General features: G+C 35.8%; 2 protein-coding genes across 3 annotated transcripts; one reads left to right on the top strand and one right to left on the bottom strand.

Annotated features, from left to right (window-relative positions):
* Positions 1-1,845: 1,845 nt before the first annotated feature.
* LOC111782655 (GDP-mannose transporter GONST3) lies at positions 1,846-6,123 on the bottom strand. 2 transcript variants are annotated; one of them, XM_023663449.2, is made up of 3 exons: positions 5,907-6,123; positions 4,023-4,267; positions 1,846-3,295 (listed from the first exon to the last, which is right to left on the bottom strand). In XM_023663449.2, the coding sequence occupies exon 3, from the start codon at positions 3,293-3,295 to the stop codon at positions 2,117-2,119; it is 1,179 nt and encodes a 392-aa protein (XP_023519217.2). In that variant the 5' UTR covers positions 4,023-4,267; positions 5,907-6,123; the 3' UTR covers positions 1,846-2,116. The 2 variants fall into 2 exon arrangements, with proteins under 2 accessions (XP_023519217.2, XP_086976536.1); XM_087120410.1 differs by lacking the exon at positions 4,023-4,267 and having other exon boundaries at positions 1,846-1,964; positions 2,103-3,295.
* Positions 6,124-12,338: 6,215 nt separating this feature from the next.
* On the top strand, positions 12,339-18,960 carry LOC111783720 (mitochondrial pyruvate carrier 4). Its single transcript, XM_023664638.2, has 5 exons — positions 12,339-12,510; positions 14,527-14,625; positions 14,861-14,913; positions 18,239-18,312; positions 18,613-18,960. Exons 1-5 carry the CDS (start codon positions 12,456-12,458, stop codon positions 18,656-18,658), a joined length of 327 nt encoding a protein of 108 aa, XP_023520406.1. The 5' UTR covers positions 12,339-12,455; the 3' UTR covers positions 18,659-18,960.
* Positions 18,961-19,397: the final 437 nt, after the last annotated feature.

The raw sequence follows: 19,397 nt of genomic DNA, 5'->3' as shown, positions 1-19,397 counted from the left end.
CAATGAGAGGGTGGGGCCCCTTGTTCAAGACCTGGAGTCAGTGCTTAAGGGAACTACCTTTCTTCTATCCCTAAAAGTGGGTAGGACTGAATTCCGTCTTGCACCCCACGTCCCCAGCCATTCACACAGTCTTACCCCTGAAATGGGAGGCCTGTTGAGTCGGCGAACTAGAGCCACTCTCACCCATGCAAATCTAAGGATAATTCCGAATAAACAGGAGTTCATGGTTAGCTCAGGATTAAAACCGAGTTACCTAGGTTATCGAATGAAAAGAAAATCAGTCTCAACAGTAAACGACTTTATAAAGTGAGAGTGGTTTTCTTCATGGTCCGATCTTATGCAATACTCATTGCATAGGACGCCCCCACTCACATGTCTCCACATGTACAATTTAGTGATCACATTGTTTATATCATATACAAAAGTGGGCCGCATCCATAGTGTCCCCAGAATAAGGTACTCAGCCTTATCCTTATACTATAGATCATTTTGACTATATACTTGAACTTGATTCACTCTTATGTCTCTACATATAGTTCAAGTAATCATACTATAGCCAGAGTGTTCTTAGTTTATTGGATTTAGATTAATGATCGTAAAGTTCACTTTATTCAATCACAATTTTTTACTGAATAAACATCAATAATAACTTTATTGAAAATAGAATATTTCTTTGTTTACAAACTATGAGTTTCAGGACATAAAACCCAACATGAAGGCACACATAAAACGTTGTTCAATTTAAGGTTAGGGCTAAGGGAAATATTGCCAGTATGTGACACACGTGCTGTCTCTCCATTAGCCAAATTTATTGTAGACATGATGGCAGCCTTTGGTTCAGTCATAACAGAAGATTTTGATACTATATGATCCGTAGCTCCACTATCGAGAATCCATGAATTAGAACTCGCAGAGTTAATAGATAATGTAGATATGGGAAACAAACCTGCAACATTGATGTGATTGTCAGAATTACCAGAAGGGTGATGATTGATTGCAGATAAGGCTTGTGCTGCGGTACGCTTCCAGTTCATCCCAGAGTGCTTTGAGCTTGGTAAAATATGTTGACAGTGCCATGGTTCCTTGTGACATCTTTTAAAATTTTATGTAATTAATTGATCTTCTAGATATAGTTATCTCTAATAGACCTCCAAACTATCAATTTTATATCTAATAAATATGATATTGAAAAAATATATATCATAAAGATGAAAGAACTCAGAAATATTAAAGAATTTATCGGTGTAAAAACCAATTAAACAAACCTATGCCATTTATAAAAAAAAAAAAACGAAACCATTGTGTAAGTAATTTCCGAAATCTCCATACGAGGCAGAATAGTGCCTCAGCTTGTCCATTTGGTCATCGTGTTCGTGGCAGCCATCGGTTTCGTTCCAAAGTGATTAAAAGAATGTCCATTGGAGCCGAATTTCAAATAATTGGTAAAGGTTGAATACAAAAAAGAATAGAGTTTATACTTTGTGACTTTTAAAATATTTTATATCAATAATTCCTTATTTACATATTTACAATCTTCCCCTTAATTAATCTTAAAAAACATTAAGTTCTAACCATCTGTCAAAGAAAAAAGAACGAATAGATCTTGTAGAATTCTCGAGAAATTCTTCAATTTCTTCCGGAAGCGGATGATTATTCATCTGCTTCTCACGTTCCGTGAATAACCAGGACATTGAAGAATATCCAAAAAAGCATTTAGGGGATCGTTCTGATTCTATCTCTGTTCGGTGATATATTTTTTAAAATAAAACGGTTGGACAACTAAGAAAAAACATAGCAAAGGAAAAGAATGCTTAAACTATGGAAGAACATATGACAATTCTCAAGTAGCATCATAATGCCCAATCTTGGAGAAGGTAGTGACCTTCTGGTCATCATCTTGACACACAGGTGTGATTTAACATGTGATATTAAAAATACAGGTATATCCAATTCCATGTAAGATTCTGAAGAAAAAAAAAGAACAATTTCCAATGAACATAATAAGATATACATCAAAATGCAACTAAACTATATTAGCATGCTACAAATCATAAATATGAATCAAATAGTGCAACCAAATACAATTGTTATAGAAGCATTACCATTTAGAAGCACCTCATGATCTCGCATCCTCCGATCGACTAACTTTGTTCTCGGCGTCGCTGCTATCTGGAACGCTTGGCATCTCAACTTGCTTTTGTTGTTCATCTGAATTGCTTGGCCTATCATCAAGTAGCTTTTGTTGCTCTTCTTCCACTGTTTCTTGTGCCCTTACCACCTCTTTCGGCTTTGAGCTTGAAGATTGTTGATACAAGATTCCACCGGACATACATATCAATAGCCCCATTGTTCCAATGAACGTCGAATGCTTATCCCAGATGACAAGATTAATCACTACAGTGAGGAGTTTATTGACAATTCCGAGTACAGTGAATCCAGTAGCAGATATTGCCCTGCGACAAGAGAACCCAAAGAAAGATATGGACAAACCAAATAAACATGATAACCCAACAGGCAAAACCACTGCAAATGAGTGCCAATCAGATTCATCTGAGATTTCGTGCTTGATTTTCTTGAGTTCACCCATGATAAGAAGCTCCAATGGAAACAAAAGAAGTGCCTCTAAGTTGTTGTACAGCACAAGGCCCCATGTGTTCAGCCCTATGGTCATAACAACATGCTTTATGTATACAAAATCTATGGACATGCTAATGAGATAAGCCGAAGCCCAAAAGTATGCTACCAATGTGAATTGATAATCTGTCAGTACGTAAAGAACACTGCCACCGAGGATGATAGCGAGCGAGACCCATGTCTTCATCGATGGCCAGGGTTGGTGCAGGAAAAGGGTCTCACCGATAGCGACGAAAATTGGAACTGCTGAGCGGAAAACGATGAATGTATCGACATTGGCATGCAAGAGAAGTTCACTGTTGGTGAATAGGGAAAGATAGAATATAAATGCAGCAGGTAGGAACCGCCACATTGTCAAGAGATCAAGTCGATCGTATTCGATAAATCCAGCACAACCACAAATGAAAACTCCAGCTGCACTAGTGAAGTATTGTAGAGCAGTCAGTGCACCTGGGTAAGGGAACTTCATGATTGCCCATTTATTGATGATGGAAAGCAGGGATGCAGAAACACAGTACCCAGCAGCAACACCATATATTGAGACTTGCTGTAGAACAATGGCATACCAGTTTGGTGGGCTCTCACCTGATAAAGCAGAAGCCACTAACCCTTTCTGGACCTTATCAGCATTGGGGTTCTCAATATCATCTTTATTAGACATCTATCAAGAATGAGAAACAGTCCCTTAACCAGATAAACCAAAACCTCATAAACTTAAGTTTAAGCAGAATGCAATATTCAGGTCAGTATCTCAATACGATACAACATGTTAAATCTTGACAATAAAAGATCTTAAAAGTTCAAAAAGTCTGGGGATAAATGACCGCACAGATATTAAATATTGGAACATAAGCATAAGAAGACGAGAAGAGTTGCACTATCACAAATGAAGATTTTAAGGTAGGTTCAGGTTGAACCGTGAAATGTGATCATGGTTACGTGGTTGTGAGTTTTGCTTTCAGTAGATTCCTTGAGAGTTTCTGTAAAAGATTAGAATGGAATAGAAGAATCAATATCAAAAGAATCGAAAGGTGTATTATTGTGGCTTTCTCGTCCTTGATTCATAGGGCCTCCTCAGAAGGAGAGGCCGCATAAGCGGTTGCTATCCCCCATTGTTGAGATAACCAAAGGACTAGGAAATATGGTCCGAAAATCTCAATAGTAGTTCCATAACCAAATCTAGATTATTGCTAGAAATGTGCATTAGAGCATAGCTGTAGAGAAATTTAGCATCAATGAGATTGTAAAAAAGAAAGGTGACAAATTAACATCCTAATGCTTTTGAAAAGTAGTACAAGCAATTGGGAGTAATTTTAACATTTAGGTGGCAATAAAATGCTAGTTGGGAATACGAATTAGATTAGACAACAAATTGACTGAATTATTACCTGCCACCAACAAGAAGCTTCTCAAATCTCGAATCCGAAGGTGAATGATGGAAGGAAAATGGGTGTTCTAAGAATTGAATTTACCCTCTGGTTGGATTTGAAAGGATTTCAGAACAGAATGGATTTGAAATCATTTCTGATGTTTGACGTGACAACATGAGATTATTCCTCTCTCATTCATCTATGAGTTCATTTTCCATGAGGGATGCATCAAGTATTTGTCATCCCTCTACAAAAGCTGTTTGCTGCCCATTAATCATGAAAAGGAGAACTTTTTTAAGACGTTCAAATAGCACATTTGCTATGATTTTGTATAGTCCGGTCATAAGACTTATGGGGAGAAAGTCTACAACATTGCAAGCATCCAGTTTCTTTGAGATCAAACAAATGTATGTTTCGTTTAGGTAGCCATTAATAACTCCATTCTAAAAATAAATCTTGGAACACTCTCATGATATCGGTTCTCAGAATGCTCCAACGTTTAAAAAAAAAAAAAAATTGAGGTAAAACCATCCGGTCATGGCGTTTAAGGTGTGGGCCAAGTAATGGTGTTCAATTCAATCAACCTCAAGTTGCTCCAGCTTCTAATCCATTAAATCCATGACGATCGACCTTATTGAACTATAATCTTCACCAATTTGTTACATTTGCTTAGTTCCTAAAGTTTTTATTCAAATTTGACCTGCAGCATGCACCATTGCCTTCGATGGTCAAAATTCACAACAATGTTACCGTTGATTAGTCACACCTTCTCCACCATGAGTCTACCAATGGGATCCTCATCCTTGTGCAAGTTGAGTTAGTAGTTAAGCCATACTTTTTTCCCAAGTAGGATAAATTTGAAGCCCTGCTAGCATTTGATTCCTCTAAAAGGTAACTTATTCCAATTGCTTATGCTACTTTTCAAAAGCATTATTGATCTAAATTTTCCACTTCTCTTTTTACAATCTCATTGACGCTAAATTCCTCTAGAGCTATGTTATAATGCACATCTCCAGCAATACTCAACATTGTGGATCCAATCCCTACGATTGATTCAAAATAGTTGAGTCAATAACAACTCAATCTTGAGATTGAAAATCAAGAGAAAAATAATACCATAGAGGAATACGACAATGAGAGGTTTAGTTCTCCTTCATATTCATTCTAGAAAAAGTTTAATTCCCAATTCCACTATTATTCTTATTACTTTGCTATGAGTTCAAGCTTTAGATAGTGAACTTCTTGATTCCTAAAAGGGACCTCATATCCACAGCAAAAGCCTTCTAATACTTCTTCCATTTCCAACTTGAGAACAGAAAACACAAGCAACAGAGAATCACCTACTCAAAGATGATTTAGTACTAAGCAAATGAGCTATTTGGCTTATGAATTGAATTTGCTTAACTCAAAGAATGAAAAGCAGACGCAAACCAATGAAAAACCAACGGCAAGCGACATTTAGACTTTACAAGAAAATGATCAAATGAACAGAAATTGCTGAAAATGTACACTTAGGAAAAGCACCAACATCTAGCATATGATGAACACAAATGCATGTCATCCATTTTCTTTGATGAAACAGAGTGAAACAAGTCAAAATATCATCGACTTTGGCCAAAAGTCTGCTAAAATGTGCATGAACCTATTGTTTTTCATACGATGAACACAAATAACAAGACATAAATGTTTGAAAACAAGGAGGATGAGCTGATATGTCTGCCCCTCCAAAGTATGAGAATGCAAAAACAAGCAGGACCCCGAAGAAAATCGATTCACCAATCAACCTAGATACCCAAATCCCAAAAAAAATTCACAACATTGGAGCAGAACAAAAACAGAGCGTAGTGTTGCTACATTACAAACAAGAACCCAACAATAACAAGAAACAGATTAGAAACCCACCAAGAATCACTCAACGACGTAGCGCAGATTTGAGAAGAGGCCGAATTTAGCAGAGAAAAGACCAAGGCTCCTGGATTCTCTGTCGAAGGCGCGGGGGCTGAGCAGCCAAATGCGCAATGGCTGAGTATTCGACGGCAATGCAGCTGATCGACGGTGAGTGCGGCAGTGACCGTGAGTGAGGCGACGAAAGACTCGAGGGAGATGGCGAGACGTCCGATGCGATGTGTCGGCTACGTTTAGAAAAGAAAACCGAAAACAAACTACATTTGGGTCGGTTCGGTCAAACCGAAAACTGAACCATTCCGTACGGTTCGCTCTGTACAACTGTTCTAACCGAATTAGCGAGTCCGATTTTTTTTCGTGTTTTTATTATATTATTTAATTTTAGATAATTAATTGTTGTTAGTTTTTTTTTATTTTTTTTTATTACATCTAATTATTAAAATACTTTTAAGTAATTTAATTTTCATTCTTACAATTAATATTAATAATTATATTCAACACTGAACAATTAATTATACCTGTTAAATTACTTTAAATGATATAATTTTATAAATTTTATATAATTATAATAAATTATTAATAAAGTTTTAAAAAAATATATGGTGTATGAAAGGTATAAAATAATTATTACCATAGAACATTTTATTAATTATAAATTTAATTTTAATTAATTAATTAATTTTAAAATTATTATATATTAATAATAATGAGCCCATCAAAATTAGTACTTAATTAATTGATTATAAATAATAAATAAGTAGCTAGTTATAATTATTGAAAATCAATTTTTTTATTAAAAACTAGTCCTTATTAATTATTTAATTTGTTAGCTAATTAATTAATAATTTTAGTAATTAAGTAATTTCATTCCTTCAAAGTATGGTAGCTGAAAACAATTTCGTTCAACCGATAATTCCTAAGTTTGATGGACATTATGATCATTGGTCTATACTTATGAAAAATTTTCTTTAGTCACAGGAATATTGGTCTATGATAGAGACGGGAACCCGTGCCGCAACAAAATGAATGGAGACTAGCAAAACACGACAAAAAAACAATTGCAGACCTGAAGCTAAAAAATTTGATGGTCAAGAACCCAAGTCATTAATCGAACCATTATGGAACCGCTATGGATTCAATCCTTAATAGAGACACTGCCAAACAAATTTGTGACTCTATGAAGCAGAAGTACCAGGGTTCTATAAGAGTCAAAAGAGCACAGCTCCAAGCTCTTAGGAAGAAGTTTAAGGTCCTACAAATGGAAGAGGGCGAGAGTGTTGATGCATATTTTTTCTTGAATGACTATATTATATGTTCGATTGAAGAGTCTAATAACTTAGAAATTTTCTTGCTGGTACATGAGCAAAGATGGAAAGACGTATAGGTGATGAACAAGCACTAAAGGTGACTTACGACAAAAGAATCGATGGAAGAGGAGGTGATCGAGCTCGTGAAGCTTTTTGAAGAACAGGTAAAGGAAGAGAAAGTGGTGGACATCTATTTAACAAGGAGCTCAATCAAACAATCGAGGAGGGAAGATGTTTGGTTCCTTGACTCGAGGTGTAGCAATCATTTGTGTGCAAACAAGGAATGATTCTCAGATCTTGATGAGGAATACCGACAATCTGGGAAGCTTAGAAATAATTTCCAGATGGTTGTGTTGGGAAAAGGTAACATTAGGTTGCAAATTGCTCGAGTTGTCTTCTATAAACCTGAGTTGAAAAATAACCTATTAAGTCTTGCAAGAAAGAGGTGTATCTATTTTTATACAACATGGATAATACGAAATCTATCATCCCAAGAAGGGATCCCTACCCGATAGTTATATGCAATAAACCATTGTTGTTGCCTTTTGCTTACAGTCCCATATAACACCAATTTTAATTTTGATTTGCTTTCAAAACTCTCTATCGAAATCTCTCTTTCCCCCGTTTTCTAAAACTTTCTTCTTGAACCGGGGTCAGAGGCTCGAACATACGTCGCTTGGCCGTAGGCGACCCAAGAATGAATAGGCTTAACTCACTTATTGTTGGGAAGTGAGTGCCGCACAATCGCAAAGAAGAGGCTTAATATGTGAACAACAATGATGTTCATATTACTTACAAGAATCATGTCACAAATCACCACTTGCTTCCAAAAAATTATCGAAGACAACACTCGTCTTTGACGTCTAGGTTTCAAGAGTTTGAGAACATTGCAACATAAGCAAATGGTGAGCAACATCTAAAATATGCACTGATTGCATGTTGGGAAAACAACATAGGAATGCATTTCCAAAGAGCAACACAAAGGCTGCAATTGATACATGCAGACATCTGTGGACCCATCAAACCTCTTTCCAAAGGTAAGAAGAGATATTTCATAAGCTTTATCGATGATTACAACCTCAAGATGTAGATATATTTTCTTGCAGAAAAATCTGAAGCTTTATTATCTTCGAGAATTAGAAAAATCTTGTTGAGAAATAGACAGGAGATTTTATTCGTTGTCTGCGCATAGATAGGAGAGGAGAGTTCACCTCTCGTGAGTTCAATATTTTTCGCAAAAATAATAGTATTAGTAGGCAGCTTTCTGTCGTCTACACTCCCCAATCAAATGGTGTAGTTGAGCAAGAATAGAACAATCATGAACATGGTTAGAAATATATTATCAAAGAAGAAGTTCCAAATAATTTCTAGCAATAGGCAGTAAACTGAGCACTTGTAACGGCCTAAGCACACCGCTAGTAGATATTGTCCTCTTTGGGCTTACGGCCTAAGCACACCGCTAGCAATAGGCAGTTAACTGAGCACTTGTAACGCCCGACTTCCTATTGTCCTCTTTGTCCTCTTTGGGCTTTCCATATCTGACTACCTTTGAAGAAGTTTAAAGTTCAAAATGGAGAGCTGCAATACACGAGAGGTAAGCTTTATACGTTTTCTCTCAACGTCGTGCATGGTTGGAATCCAAATTCAAGTTTCGAGTTTGAGAGTTTCATGGATCTATGGCTGTAGGTGCTTTCAAGTCGTAGGACTTCGTGAAAGTGGAGAAGAGAGGCTGACTGAGAAGTAGAGGAAGAAAAAGAATGAGAAATGGCGTCGGAAACGAACATAAAGAAGAGAGAAACGGAATCGAAAAACATAGGGAGTCGAGCGAAGAAGACGAACCCGTCGGATCCAGATTCGGGTCAGACTTAACCCATAACCCACTACCCATCCATTTTGTTTCGACCCAACGCACGCCTCAGCCCAAATCTGCAGCCCACGAGATTGCGCCCCCCATGCCTACGGCCCATGACACTGAGTAAGTGGCCTTAATATAGGATAGGCTAGACAATTGCTTGATGCATGACGACATGTGCCTAATGACACCAACACATGTCCTTTATGTATGATGATGTATGATGTATGATGTATTTTATCATTACATGTTGTTGGATCGGTATGGCAACCCTAGAGGGGGGTGAATAGGGTTTTAACGATAAAAGTGTTTAAACGTGATTAATTTTTCTAATGATGAAACTTTTTACAAATAAGTAGAAATGATAATTACTATAACAAAGTAATTCAAGTCAAAACAATAATCAAGTAGAACATGCAATAAATCACAATAATAATTTTGAAATTAAATAGAAAAGAGTTAGAGAAAATGACACCCTAGTTTTATAGTGGTTCGGTCAAACTCGACCTACTCCACTCCCCAAGCGCCTCTTGGGAATTTGAATAAAGAACTTTCTCGACTCCTTCCACGGATCTGAGTCAAACCGCTACACCGCTCTTTTTACGAGTTCAAGAGCAAACTCAATCCTTTCCACGGCGCAGGATCAAACCGATACAAGTATTTGAGTTTGATAATAACACACCACAACTCTCTCAAAGAGTATATTTACAATTTGGGATACTCACAACTATTTCCTCACAATACAATAATAATCCCTCTAAAAAATAAGATGAAAAGATATAAACTTGTAAACTTGGAGAGAGCAAAAAAACAATGGATATTTTGAACAAATAAGGATTGGAGAATGTATGTAAGTTGTGTATTTTAAAATGTGGGGAAGATGAGTTTATACAGAGAAGAAAAGTGGCAAAATGTAGGATTGAATATTGACCCTTGGATTGTGTTAGGAATAATGGAAGGTGGAGATTAAAAGTAAATAAATAAGAAAATTTTCTAAATTCATTTATTTCAAAATTTTAATATAATAGTAATATAATATAATAATAATAAAAAGTTATGTGAGTAACGGTCAAATGAAATTCAAAATTTATTATAAATATAATAATATAATAATAATAAAAACTATGTGAGTAACTATCAAAATTTTAAAATATAATAATATAATAATATAATATAGTAATAATAAAAATCGATTTGAGTAACGGTTAGATTCAAATTTATATTTTGTAAAAATAACTTTATTTAAAAATATAATAATAAGAAAAACTCCACCATTTGTTACTCTCCCAAAATCATAAATGTCATACTTTGATATATTTTGATTTGTCCATCATTTTGATTTTGCTGTCACATCATCACGTCGGGTATGTTGTCTCGACTGTAATTTCTTCATTTTAGCTTTGATTTGAGTAATTGAAAAGTCGTTGAAATTGTTATTCCCGACCTTATACTGTGGACAGTTCAAAATACTGAAAATAATTAATAATTAAAAAGTAGGTTTGTTATCATCAAAACATCAATTAATTGATTGAAATTAATTAAAGTGAGATGAAGGGCCAAAAAGCTAACACATGTATGAGCTTATAATGACGTTTTATGATGTTCATGATGTGTTATATGATGATGATATATGATGATGACGATGCATGCTAAAACTATGGTGTAAATGATGTTATTTCCTTGATATGACGTTGTTTTCCATATTAAAAAGAGAAGCATGTTATGAATGCCATATCGACTTTCATAAAATACAACCCTAGTTAGTATTAATAATGAAGATGCATATATGTATATTACTCATAGTAATATAAAGATGGAATTAGGGTTGTGTCCTAAAATGTTTTAAAGACGAGAAACCATAGGGACTTCATGCATTTTTGTATGTACGTAAACATTGGGATACTTCCCCATTTTTACGATGACGAGTACGGACGCGTATGCTACAATGATAATAGTGATCATGTCGTGCATGACACTCAGGGGTCCACTGACCTCCGGACGTTGCTACGGACAGCTAGCTCGATTATGATGGGTCCAGAGGGGTACGAACTGCTTGGGGGTTCACGCTCACACATGTGGGTCGTGCGTAGGAAAGTACTGCACATCCAATTTAGTCCGAATTGGAGGCTACCCCTAGGATATTTTAATGATAGGTCCCTAGAGCATGTTTGCATTTTTACTGCCCCTATAGTGAAGCCACTTACTAAGTATTTTTTGAAATACGCAAGCAGTGTGCTACATCATTTTTTAAATAAAGACAAAGCGCCCCTGTATGGTTGACGACATCATCACAATTAGAGACCATGACACGTGCATAGGCTAGTAACATATTTAATTTCCTAGACTTAGGTCAGTATTTGTTGTTATACATATCATGTTTCAAACTAATTTTCATTATTGTTTTTAATTTCATTTCTAATTTACGTTTTGAACACGTAAGACTATCACGGTGTTTTTAATGATGAAGTACGTTTATGTTGAAATTCGATTTTAATGATGACGTTTTAAGAGTTATATTCTGCATATAAGCTTAGGTTAAGATAATAGTAGCGACTTTAGGTACTGCGAATTCCTATATTTGTGTAGGCTGGAAAATCATTTTTCTAGCTTGATCGAAAATATATGATCTTAAATACAGAGTTTTATAAAAAATTGTCCAAAATACTTCAGCCATTATAATGTCCACCCTAGTTTCTGAATCAACATTTAGTATAGGTGGGAGGATTCTTCAGTATTTTAGAAGTTTTGTTTTGACACCTAAAACAGTAAAAGTTTTGATATGTACACAAAATTAGACTGGTAAAAAATCAATGTTATTAAATTTTTTGAAGATTTTGTTTTAAGTTCTAATTTATTTATTATCTATTTGTTGCAATCAACTGTATATTTCTATATCACAATTTATATTTTTATAAATTTTCATATAATTCAGGGCTCTCTAGCTTTGTCGGGCATAATTTATTTATTAATTTTTTGAATTTCGGAATATATCTTTGTATTTTTCTTATTTTTATGAGAACTAATTACTCGAGAAGTACTATAGTTATTTGTCTTTAATATTACGATAATGTTGAACTATGTTAAGATGTTATAATTGTGTGACTATGTAATTTATAAATAATTTATTTATTTAAATGATTATAGATTGATTTGTATTTGTCTAAAATTTAATTATTTTATTAAGACTGTATAAGAGCATTATGAATGACAGATAAATAAAAACAAAAAAAATTATTATTTATTTATTTATTTTTTTTTTCAAACAAACAAACTCTAGAAAATCCAATTCTTTGGGAAGACGTTCTTTGGATTGAACAGGTTCAGACATAAATTCAAGCCGGTGGCAAGGGCCTTCGAGCACGAGGATAAAGGCAGAGAAGAGCATTTATGGCGGCTTCGAAGCTCCAAGCATTCTGGAATCACCCTGCTGGCCCTAAAACCAGTTAGTTTGCTCCATCTTTCTCAATCGATGTTCTAATTTTTATTCTTTACGGATCAAATTGAAGTTTGGTATCTCCTTTTTCTTATACTCTTTATCCAATTTTCTAACTAGAATTTGGTCGCGACAGATCCATTTTCGATATGGCTGATTGATTAAATTTGTTTTGGAATTGTAATGTTGCATGTTCATTTTTAAGAAGATTTTGATCGGTTAGTCGATGAGGGTTGAGTTTCAGATGGTTTAATTGAATGATTCGTGTGAAATCGGAAACGAGCAACTATTAGTCAGTCAACGTGAAATTATAACGTGGATGTAAGAATTGGATTCCCTGTATAGTCCCTATTACCTTTGTATTTAGTTTCCATAGCGCCAACGTGTGGCTCGTGAATGATCTCAGAGGGGAGGAAAATATTGCCTTTGGATTGGATGTAGTCTGTATTACCTTTGCGTAAATTGAAAGCATAATGACATTCCAAGGAGAAGAAAATATTCAAATCAGGAGATATGAGAGTCTCATTAGATAGTTTTGTGGACAAACTTTTCCCACATCTGGACTCTTCTAAAGATGCCTGTTAGGATGTATTTCAATGGGGAATTTTGCTTCTGCTTCATGATGAGAGCATTGATTACTAGCTGCTCTTAGTTGTGGCAGTGATAAATGAAACTCCCCTTAATGCCCACTGCCATTATTCTTCAAGTTCTTTACTTGTAGGGCATCATCACAGGGGCAGTAATTCTCAAGTTAGAAAATTTCTTTCAAGAAATTTACCCAGAAATTCTCGATTTGAATGAAACTTGCTCATATTATTGCTGTGCCTGATCCTCTGCCTTCATATTCTTCTATTTCGTCATTTTTTTTTTTTGGATTAGAAACCGATTTTTCACTGAGAATAATGAAAGAATGTACTAGGGTATACAGAAAAACAAGCCCGCAGCAGGAATCATCAACTGTCTATGGGAAAAGACTTCAATCCGAAAGAATTACTCCAAGCTATGTCCGTAAAGATGTATTAAATCTCACAATCTCCACACCTCCTCCAAAGTCCTTCAGCTTTTTAAAAATCCTACTATTCCTCTCGATGGACACTCCCCAAAAGATAGCCCCCCCAAAAAAAAAAAAAAAAAAAAATACAAGTCTGCCATAGGACTCTCCCCTTATCTCAAAGAGGAAGGATCATCAGTGTCTCCTCAATAATAGAACGACAGTGCACAATCTCTATTACGCACCACAACAACTCCAAACACACTGAAGCATTGACTCCAAAGGGAGTAAACAAATTGGCTACTCCTCAAAAGATAATCAAGATCCTCCTTCTACTTTGTTATTTTCAATCAAGTAATATTACAATGTTTCAAGTGGTTACCTAATCTGAAGTTTGAATCACAAATTTGTATTTATAATCTAGATCTAAAGGAACTTTATTCTTCTCTTCACTGTATAATGATATCTTTTGTACTTTTTTTCAGTTAATAACATCGTTTCTTATCCATAATAAATAAACGAGTATCTCATGATATGGTTCCTTATTGGGAGATTTACCTAGTGGATTTTATAATAGGATGTGGTTCAATACCTACATTAATCTTAAAAACTACTGCGACATACCTGGAAATTTTATTGCATGATATCTTGTTGGAATGTATGGTTTTAGAAATGCATTTATCTTCTGTGGCCCTGTAATTCGGCTCCCGTCTCTAAAAATTCATTTGCAATTATAATATATTTTATCAATCTCAATTGGAAGGCTTTCTTGTAATAACTCTTTTTCGGCTGCTTCTTCTCCCGCACCCCAGTTTGTATTCTTTTTTGTTCTTGGTTAATAATATTATCCTTTTAAAGGAAAAACCAATTATCATTTGTGGTCTAATAATATTATTGTTGCTGTAGCTCCACTAGAATTTTGACGTGTAATAATTGAGGTCATTCTATGATGAGCAATTTTTTCAGTCTATGCTTTAAATTAAATATGCCATCTGTACAAGATTCCTTCGAGCTAAATCCTGTTTATTATACAGTTCACTTCTGGGCACCAACCTTTAAGTGGGGTATCAGTATAGCCAATATTGCTGACTTTGCTAAGCCACCAGAAAAAATTTCTTATCCTCAGCAAATAGGTATGTGTTCTCTGTGGCACTGGAAGTTGAAGGGATGAAAAAAAGGTCATTCAAGCCATGTAAAGTTTGCACCATTTCAGTTTTTCTTTCACCTATATCTTTTCTCACGTGCACTCATATAGCAACTTTGAAGGAAGATTATTAATTTAATATCTTTTCCTTTCTATTATAGTTTGATTTTGAGTTAGAAGAATTCATTTATTGACTTTGTTTTCCTCTTATCATATGCATCTAGCTGTTACAGCCACTGGAGTTATCTGGTCACGTTACAGCACTGTGATCACGCCGGTAAGTTAAAGAAATGATTTGATTATGATCACGGAAACATAAAGTAATGATAATATAACCATATGAATGGCCCATATTTTGTACATCATAGTTATTAGGAAAATTTTTGAGCTCTCACCTAAAAGATTTTGGAGGGGAATGAAATTTACAAAGAACTTCCAAGGAATTACAGAAAGTATCCCATTGGAAGAAATGATGGAGGGGTTAGAGTTACAAAATTCTCCAGATAAACAACTCCTGAGTGAAGCATCCCAAACAATAGCATCCTCTTTAGTAGTTCCTGTATCCTGCTTAATCTGAATGTTCTTAGAAGTGGCTTTCGTAGCATTGAGTCATAAGACATTGTCGTTGTCTTTTAACAAGTAGCCACATAAGAAAGGATGTGATCCTTGCTGCACTAAGTAGAGGAGGGATAGATTCCTGTGGAAGCTTTGAAGAATTGTCCCCATACATGGAGAATGAAAGGATTGCTAGAAAAAAGATGGCCATCACTTTCTCATCTCTTATTCTTCGGATGCTCTTTGTCATTAATTGCTGATTGGGGTGGTTTTTTTTAGGTTCACTTTGGAAATTTGTTTGGTTGGTTTTCTATATGATTCTTGGTGTGGACATTTGGTTGTAATATTATTTTTCACTAATTTATGGAAGGTATGTCTCATGTTTTAGGAAAAATATATATTACCAAGAATACACATTTTTGGTTGGAGGGAATGATTGAACATCCACTACGGAGTTTATCATTGGTCTTGAGACCACATTTAAGAATGGTCTATGAAATGACCTTTACCTTTTTGGGAGATATTGCTTTCCATAAAGCTTTGAGGATTCATTAGGGAGATTACCGGTGCCACTTTATAGAGTCCTTGAAAAAAGAACTTTCAAGAACAGGCCCTTGATTTATCAAGTAATTTCTTCTCTGGAGGATATGGATAAAAGTTCAGCCCTTATTAGAGTCTGCCTATGACTTTAAGATAGATCGATATCCCATTTTCTTCTTGAATTTCTAACTCACTTGCCAACTCTTAATGATCAATCTACCCCTTCAAATTTTCAGAAGTCCATCCAGTCACATTGAAGTCTTCCCTTAAAACCCAATGGTTAGTACAAAGATGAGAGAGGTCATATATTCAACCCAAAGAGATGCTCTGTCGACTGATTTATTCTGGCCATAGATACCAGAAAGCCAGAAATTAAAACCATCTAAAAGGGAGAGATGAAGGGTAAGGGAGTAAGAACCTTCAATGACTTTAATTGCCTCAGTAGAAGGATCATTCCACATGATAAAAATACCCTCTGCCGAACCACAAGCATTCAATGCAGCCCATCCAATGGCGACATGAGCTCTGACGTGATTTGACAAAAACCTATCAACCGAATCTTTTTTAGTTTCTTGGAGGAGTACGTAGGATTAATTCTGAGGAGAGAGTCTTTGATCAGGGCTCTCTTATGCCTAAGCCAAGGCCATGAACGTTCCAAGAATGGATAATCACCAGGGAGTGGCCATTCTATGGCAAGGTGAGATGGGTCTTGTAGTCCACAGAAGATGTAAGGTTCTTAATCTCTCTAATGAGCTGGTTGGTTTTGCTAGCTGATTTACCTTTCTATGACTTATTTGGAATAGCCATGATACAAAGGCCCTGGTTTCGAGTTCAAGGGATATCTTGTGGAGACTTTGTCGTGACTGGTCCTTGTCCTCTATCTCATGAACAAATTTGCATTATCCTTGGTGGGCATGGGGATTGAATCTGATTTATAACCTGTTTTGATACAGATGGGTATCAACTATGCATAAAAACCTGTATCATCATTATAAGAAAAAATGGTTTGGAGGAATGGTGAATTGAGGAGATGGGCAATAAGGAGATAAATGTGAAGAGACAGTGCGTGAGTGTGGGGTGGGAGGATTGATCGCAAGAGTATGATCAATATGTTTCCTTTGAAGTGGTGTGCTTTATCCCCATTAACAAATGGGTATGATTCCACACAATTTTGACAATTTTTTTGGGGGGGCTTTAAAGCAGTATCGAGCAGGACGGGTTAATGAGTAACTAGGCCCGATTGAATAAAGTTGGTTAACAATCTTTTATGAAATGGGACAGGTGGGGGTATGTGAGGTTGAAAAGATGGATCGGCCGGAGGGAAGAGAGGTATGGTTGATTCAGTGGGATTGAGAGGTCTATTGTGGGCTTTTGAGGTCAGGTGGGACCAAGTACGTTTAGATGGAATGGGTACAGTTTATGGGCTTGGCTAATAGGCAATGGGAATACTATTGGGGGTACCGAGCCTAAAAGGGAGGGGTTGTGAACTTTGATCCAGACTCCATTGATCCATTGGTAAGTTTTGAACTTTGACCCCGCCACCATATGATGGAACCTTTTGATCTTTCAAATATTCTTAGTCCATTTCTCGAATTTGGGTGTACCAATTTCAGAAGTTACATAAAGTTGAAGCTCGTTCCTAGTATTTACATATTACAAGGCTTTGTTTGGTTGAAGTGAGCTTAGAGAGCTGTATGAGCTGATGCCTACCCTTAAAGCTCCCTTACTATCGTATCAGTTATCATGGAAATGTCATCTTTTGAGAGGAACAACATCAAAGAGGACTAAGGTGGCAAGGTCGTATGATGAAGGAGGTTGCCCGTGTAACATGGGAGGGGGTTGAGTTTTGGTTGGGCCAGGGTGATTCCTCCATTAATGCTTTTCTGTAGGATAGTTTTGTATAGTGATTGGTGGGAAGTCTATAAAAAGACTCCAACCTTTTGTGTTTTCTCCACAAGGAACAATCAACTTCGTGCATCCCCCATTGCCTTCCAGCTTCTGCACAGTACCCTCTTCTATTTGATAACTTCTCAACCCATATGACATAACTTTCTGTCCTTTGTTCTTCAATTTTTTTTTTTTTGTTGAACGGGGATTCCAAGATGCTATTGAGTGGATAAAAGCCAGGCTAGAGAACTCCGCTGAATAGAGGAGAAAGATCGGTCTCTTCGGTTAATTTCAATCGAAAATTTCTTCCTTCTAAAGGATAGGACTTGGGTGGGGGTCGCCAGCAATTCAAGAACAACCATAGGAGGTTATTTCCTGGTTGGAGGGCTGGCCAGAGTGGATTCATGGTTAGATAGGATCATGGATGGAGAGAGAGGATTCAATATTATGCGTTTGACTTTCATAGTCGTGTAAAAAACATATAAATAATAAATTGACGTGGGATTCCAGTTTTATCCCTGTAATTACCTTGATCAAATAATTAGATTAAATCGTATCTTAGCTAATGGCTACACTTTCTTTTTAGCTCTGAACATCTTTCTTGTTTCTGAAAAATGCAGAAGAACTGGAACCTTTTTAGTGTCAACGTTGCAATGGCGGGGACTGGCATCTACCAATTGACAAGAAAAATACAGTAAGTCATCGCTTCTTTAGGCTCGTAAAGGAAAACATTTCTCAGCACGGTCCTGGTGGGATATGGGGATTTTATTGTGATCGAGCTTTACGTTAACATTATACGAGGATTATTACAAAAAGGCTGTCTTTAGTGACATAATCCAAGAATTAGTCGTTAGAGAAGTGAGTTTTGGAAGATCAACAACTATATTTACCTTGAACTTTGGGAGTTCTTTTCTTTGTTGGATTTTTTTGGTAGAATTGATTATGATCGATCCATTTTCCCTTTGACTAACTCAACATTTCGTTTGCGCACCAGGCACGATTATTTCTCGAAGGAGGAAGTAGCTGCTGTCAACGAATGACGACGACGACGACGAAATATGATATATTCTTCATTTACTTACCTCTGTGATGAGCAGAATTTCCCTTTCCCCCACCACTCCAAAGCCTGACCTTCTTCTAGCCAAGGCTCCATGACTTTTCTGCAAATCAATTCTATGTTCTTTATTTTACTTCTGTAGCTATGCAACTATGCTTCAAAACTGTTGGAAATAATAAATAAGATCCTGATTTAGGCAAAACATAATAACGCTCTATGAAACGCTTCCGAATGGATGAGTTATGGAAATTGTGCATTTATAGCATTTATAGCGTTTATGTTGAAGATGCAACTACAAATTTCAACGCCCCATCTGATATTTGATGAAATATTTAAGCCCCGTTTAGTTCAAGCAAATTTGAATGAAAAGTTATAATCTTATTTACATTGCTTAGATTGTTACAGCACTGTCTTCCATGCAGGTTTTGTGATGAGTTTTGGAAAGATGTTTATTTTTTAGACAGTTGTTTTCTAAAATTTAGCCTATAATATATCTAATTTACCTTCTGAGTTCGAGTAGTCTTTAGAAAACAACAACGATTTTAAAACCAGACATCTAATAAACAACCGAATATCATTTTCGTTATGATTCCTCATAAACGAGATCTTAGATTAGAAAGATATCATCTCATCTAATGTGTCGGAAAGACTTTTGACCTTTATTTGATAGCAAGTTTTCAAATAAAATTAGGTTTAACGAGCTCAGTTTTCAAATAAAATTA

Source organism: Cucurbita pepo, chromosome 20, assembly GCF_057944985.1.
Source record: "Cucurbita pepo subsp. pepo isolate OVF chromosome 20, ASM5794498v1, whole genome shotgun sequence".
NCBI classification, from domain to species: Eukaryota; Viridiplantae; Streptophyta; class Magnoliopsida; order Cucurbitales; family Cucurbitaceae; genus Cucurbita; species Cucurbita pepo.
Note: the sequence above shows the minus strand (reverse complement) of the source record. Positions and strands in the feature narration are given on the sequence as shown.

What these genes read in the sequence shown, in the direction of transcription:
- LOC111782655 (XM_023663449.2), bottom strand. Translation starts at nt 3,295, where the DNA reads ATGTCTAATAAAGATGATATTGAGAACCCCAATGCTGATAAGGTCCAG.
- LOC111783720 (XM_023664638.2), top strand. Translation starts at nt 12,456, where the DNA reads ATGGCGGCTTCGAAGCTCCAAGCATTCTGGAATCACCCTGCTGGCCCT. An exon ending in CCCTGCTGGCCCTAAAACCA is followed by an intron (nt 12,511 to 14,526) that starts GTTAGTTTGCTC and finishes TTTATTATACAG; the next exon opens with TTCACTTCTGGGCACCAACC. An exon ending in TTCTTATCCTCAGCAAATAG is followed by an intron (nt 14,626 to 14,860) that starts GTATGTGTTCTC and finishes ATATGCATCTAG; the next exon opens with CTGTTACAGCCACTGGAGTT.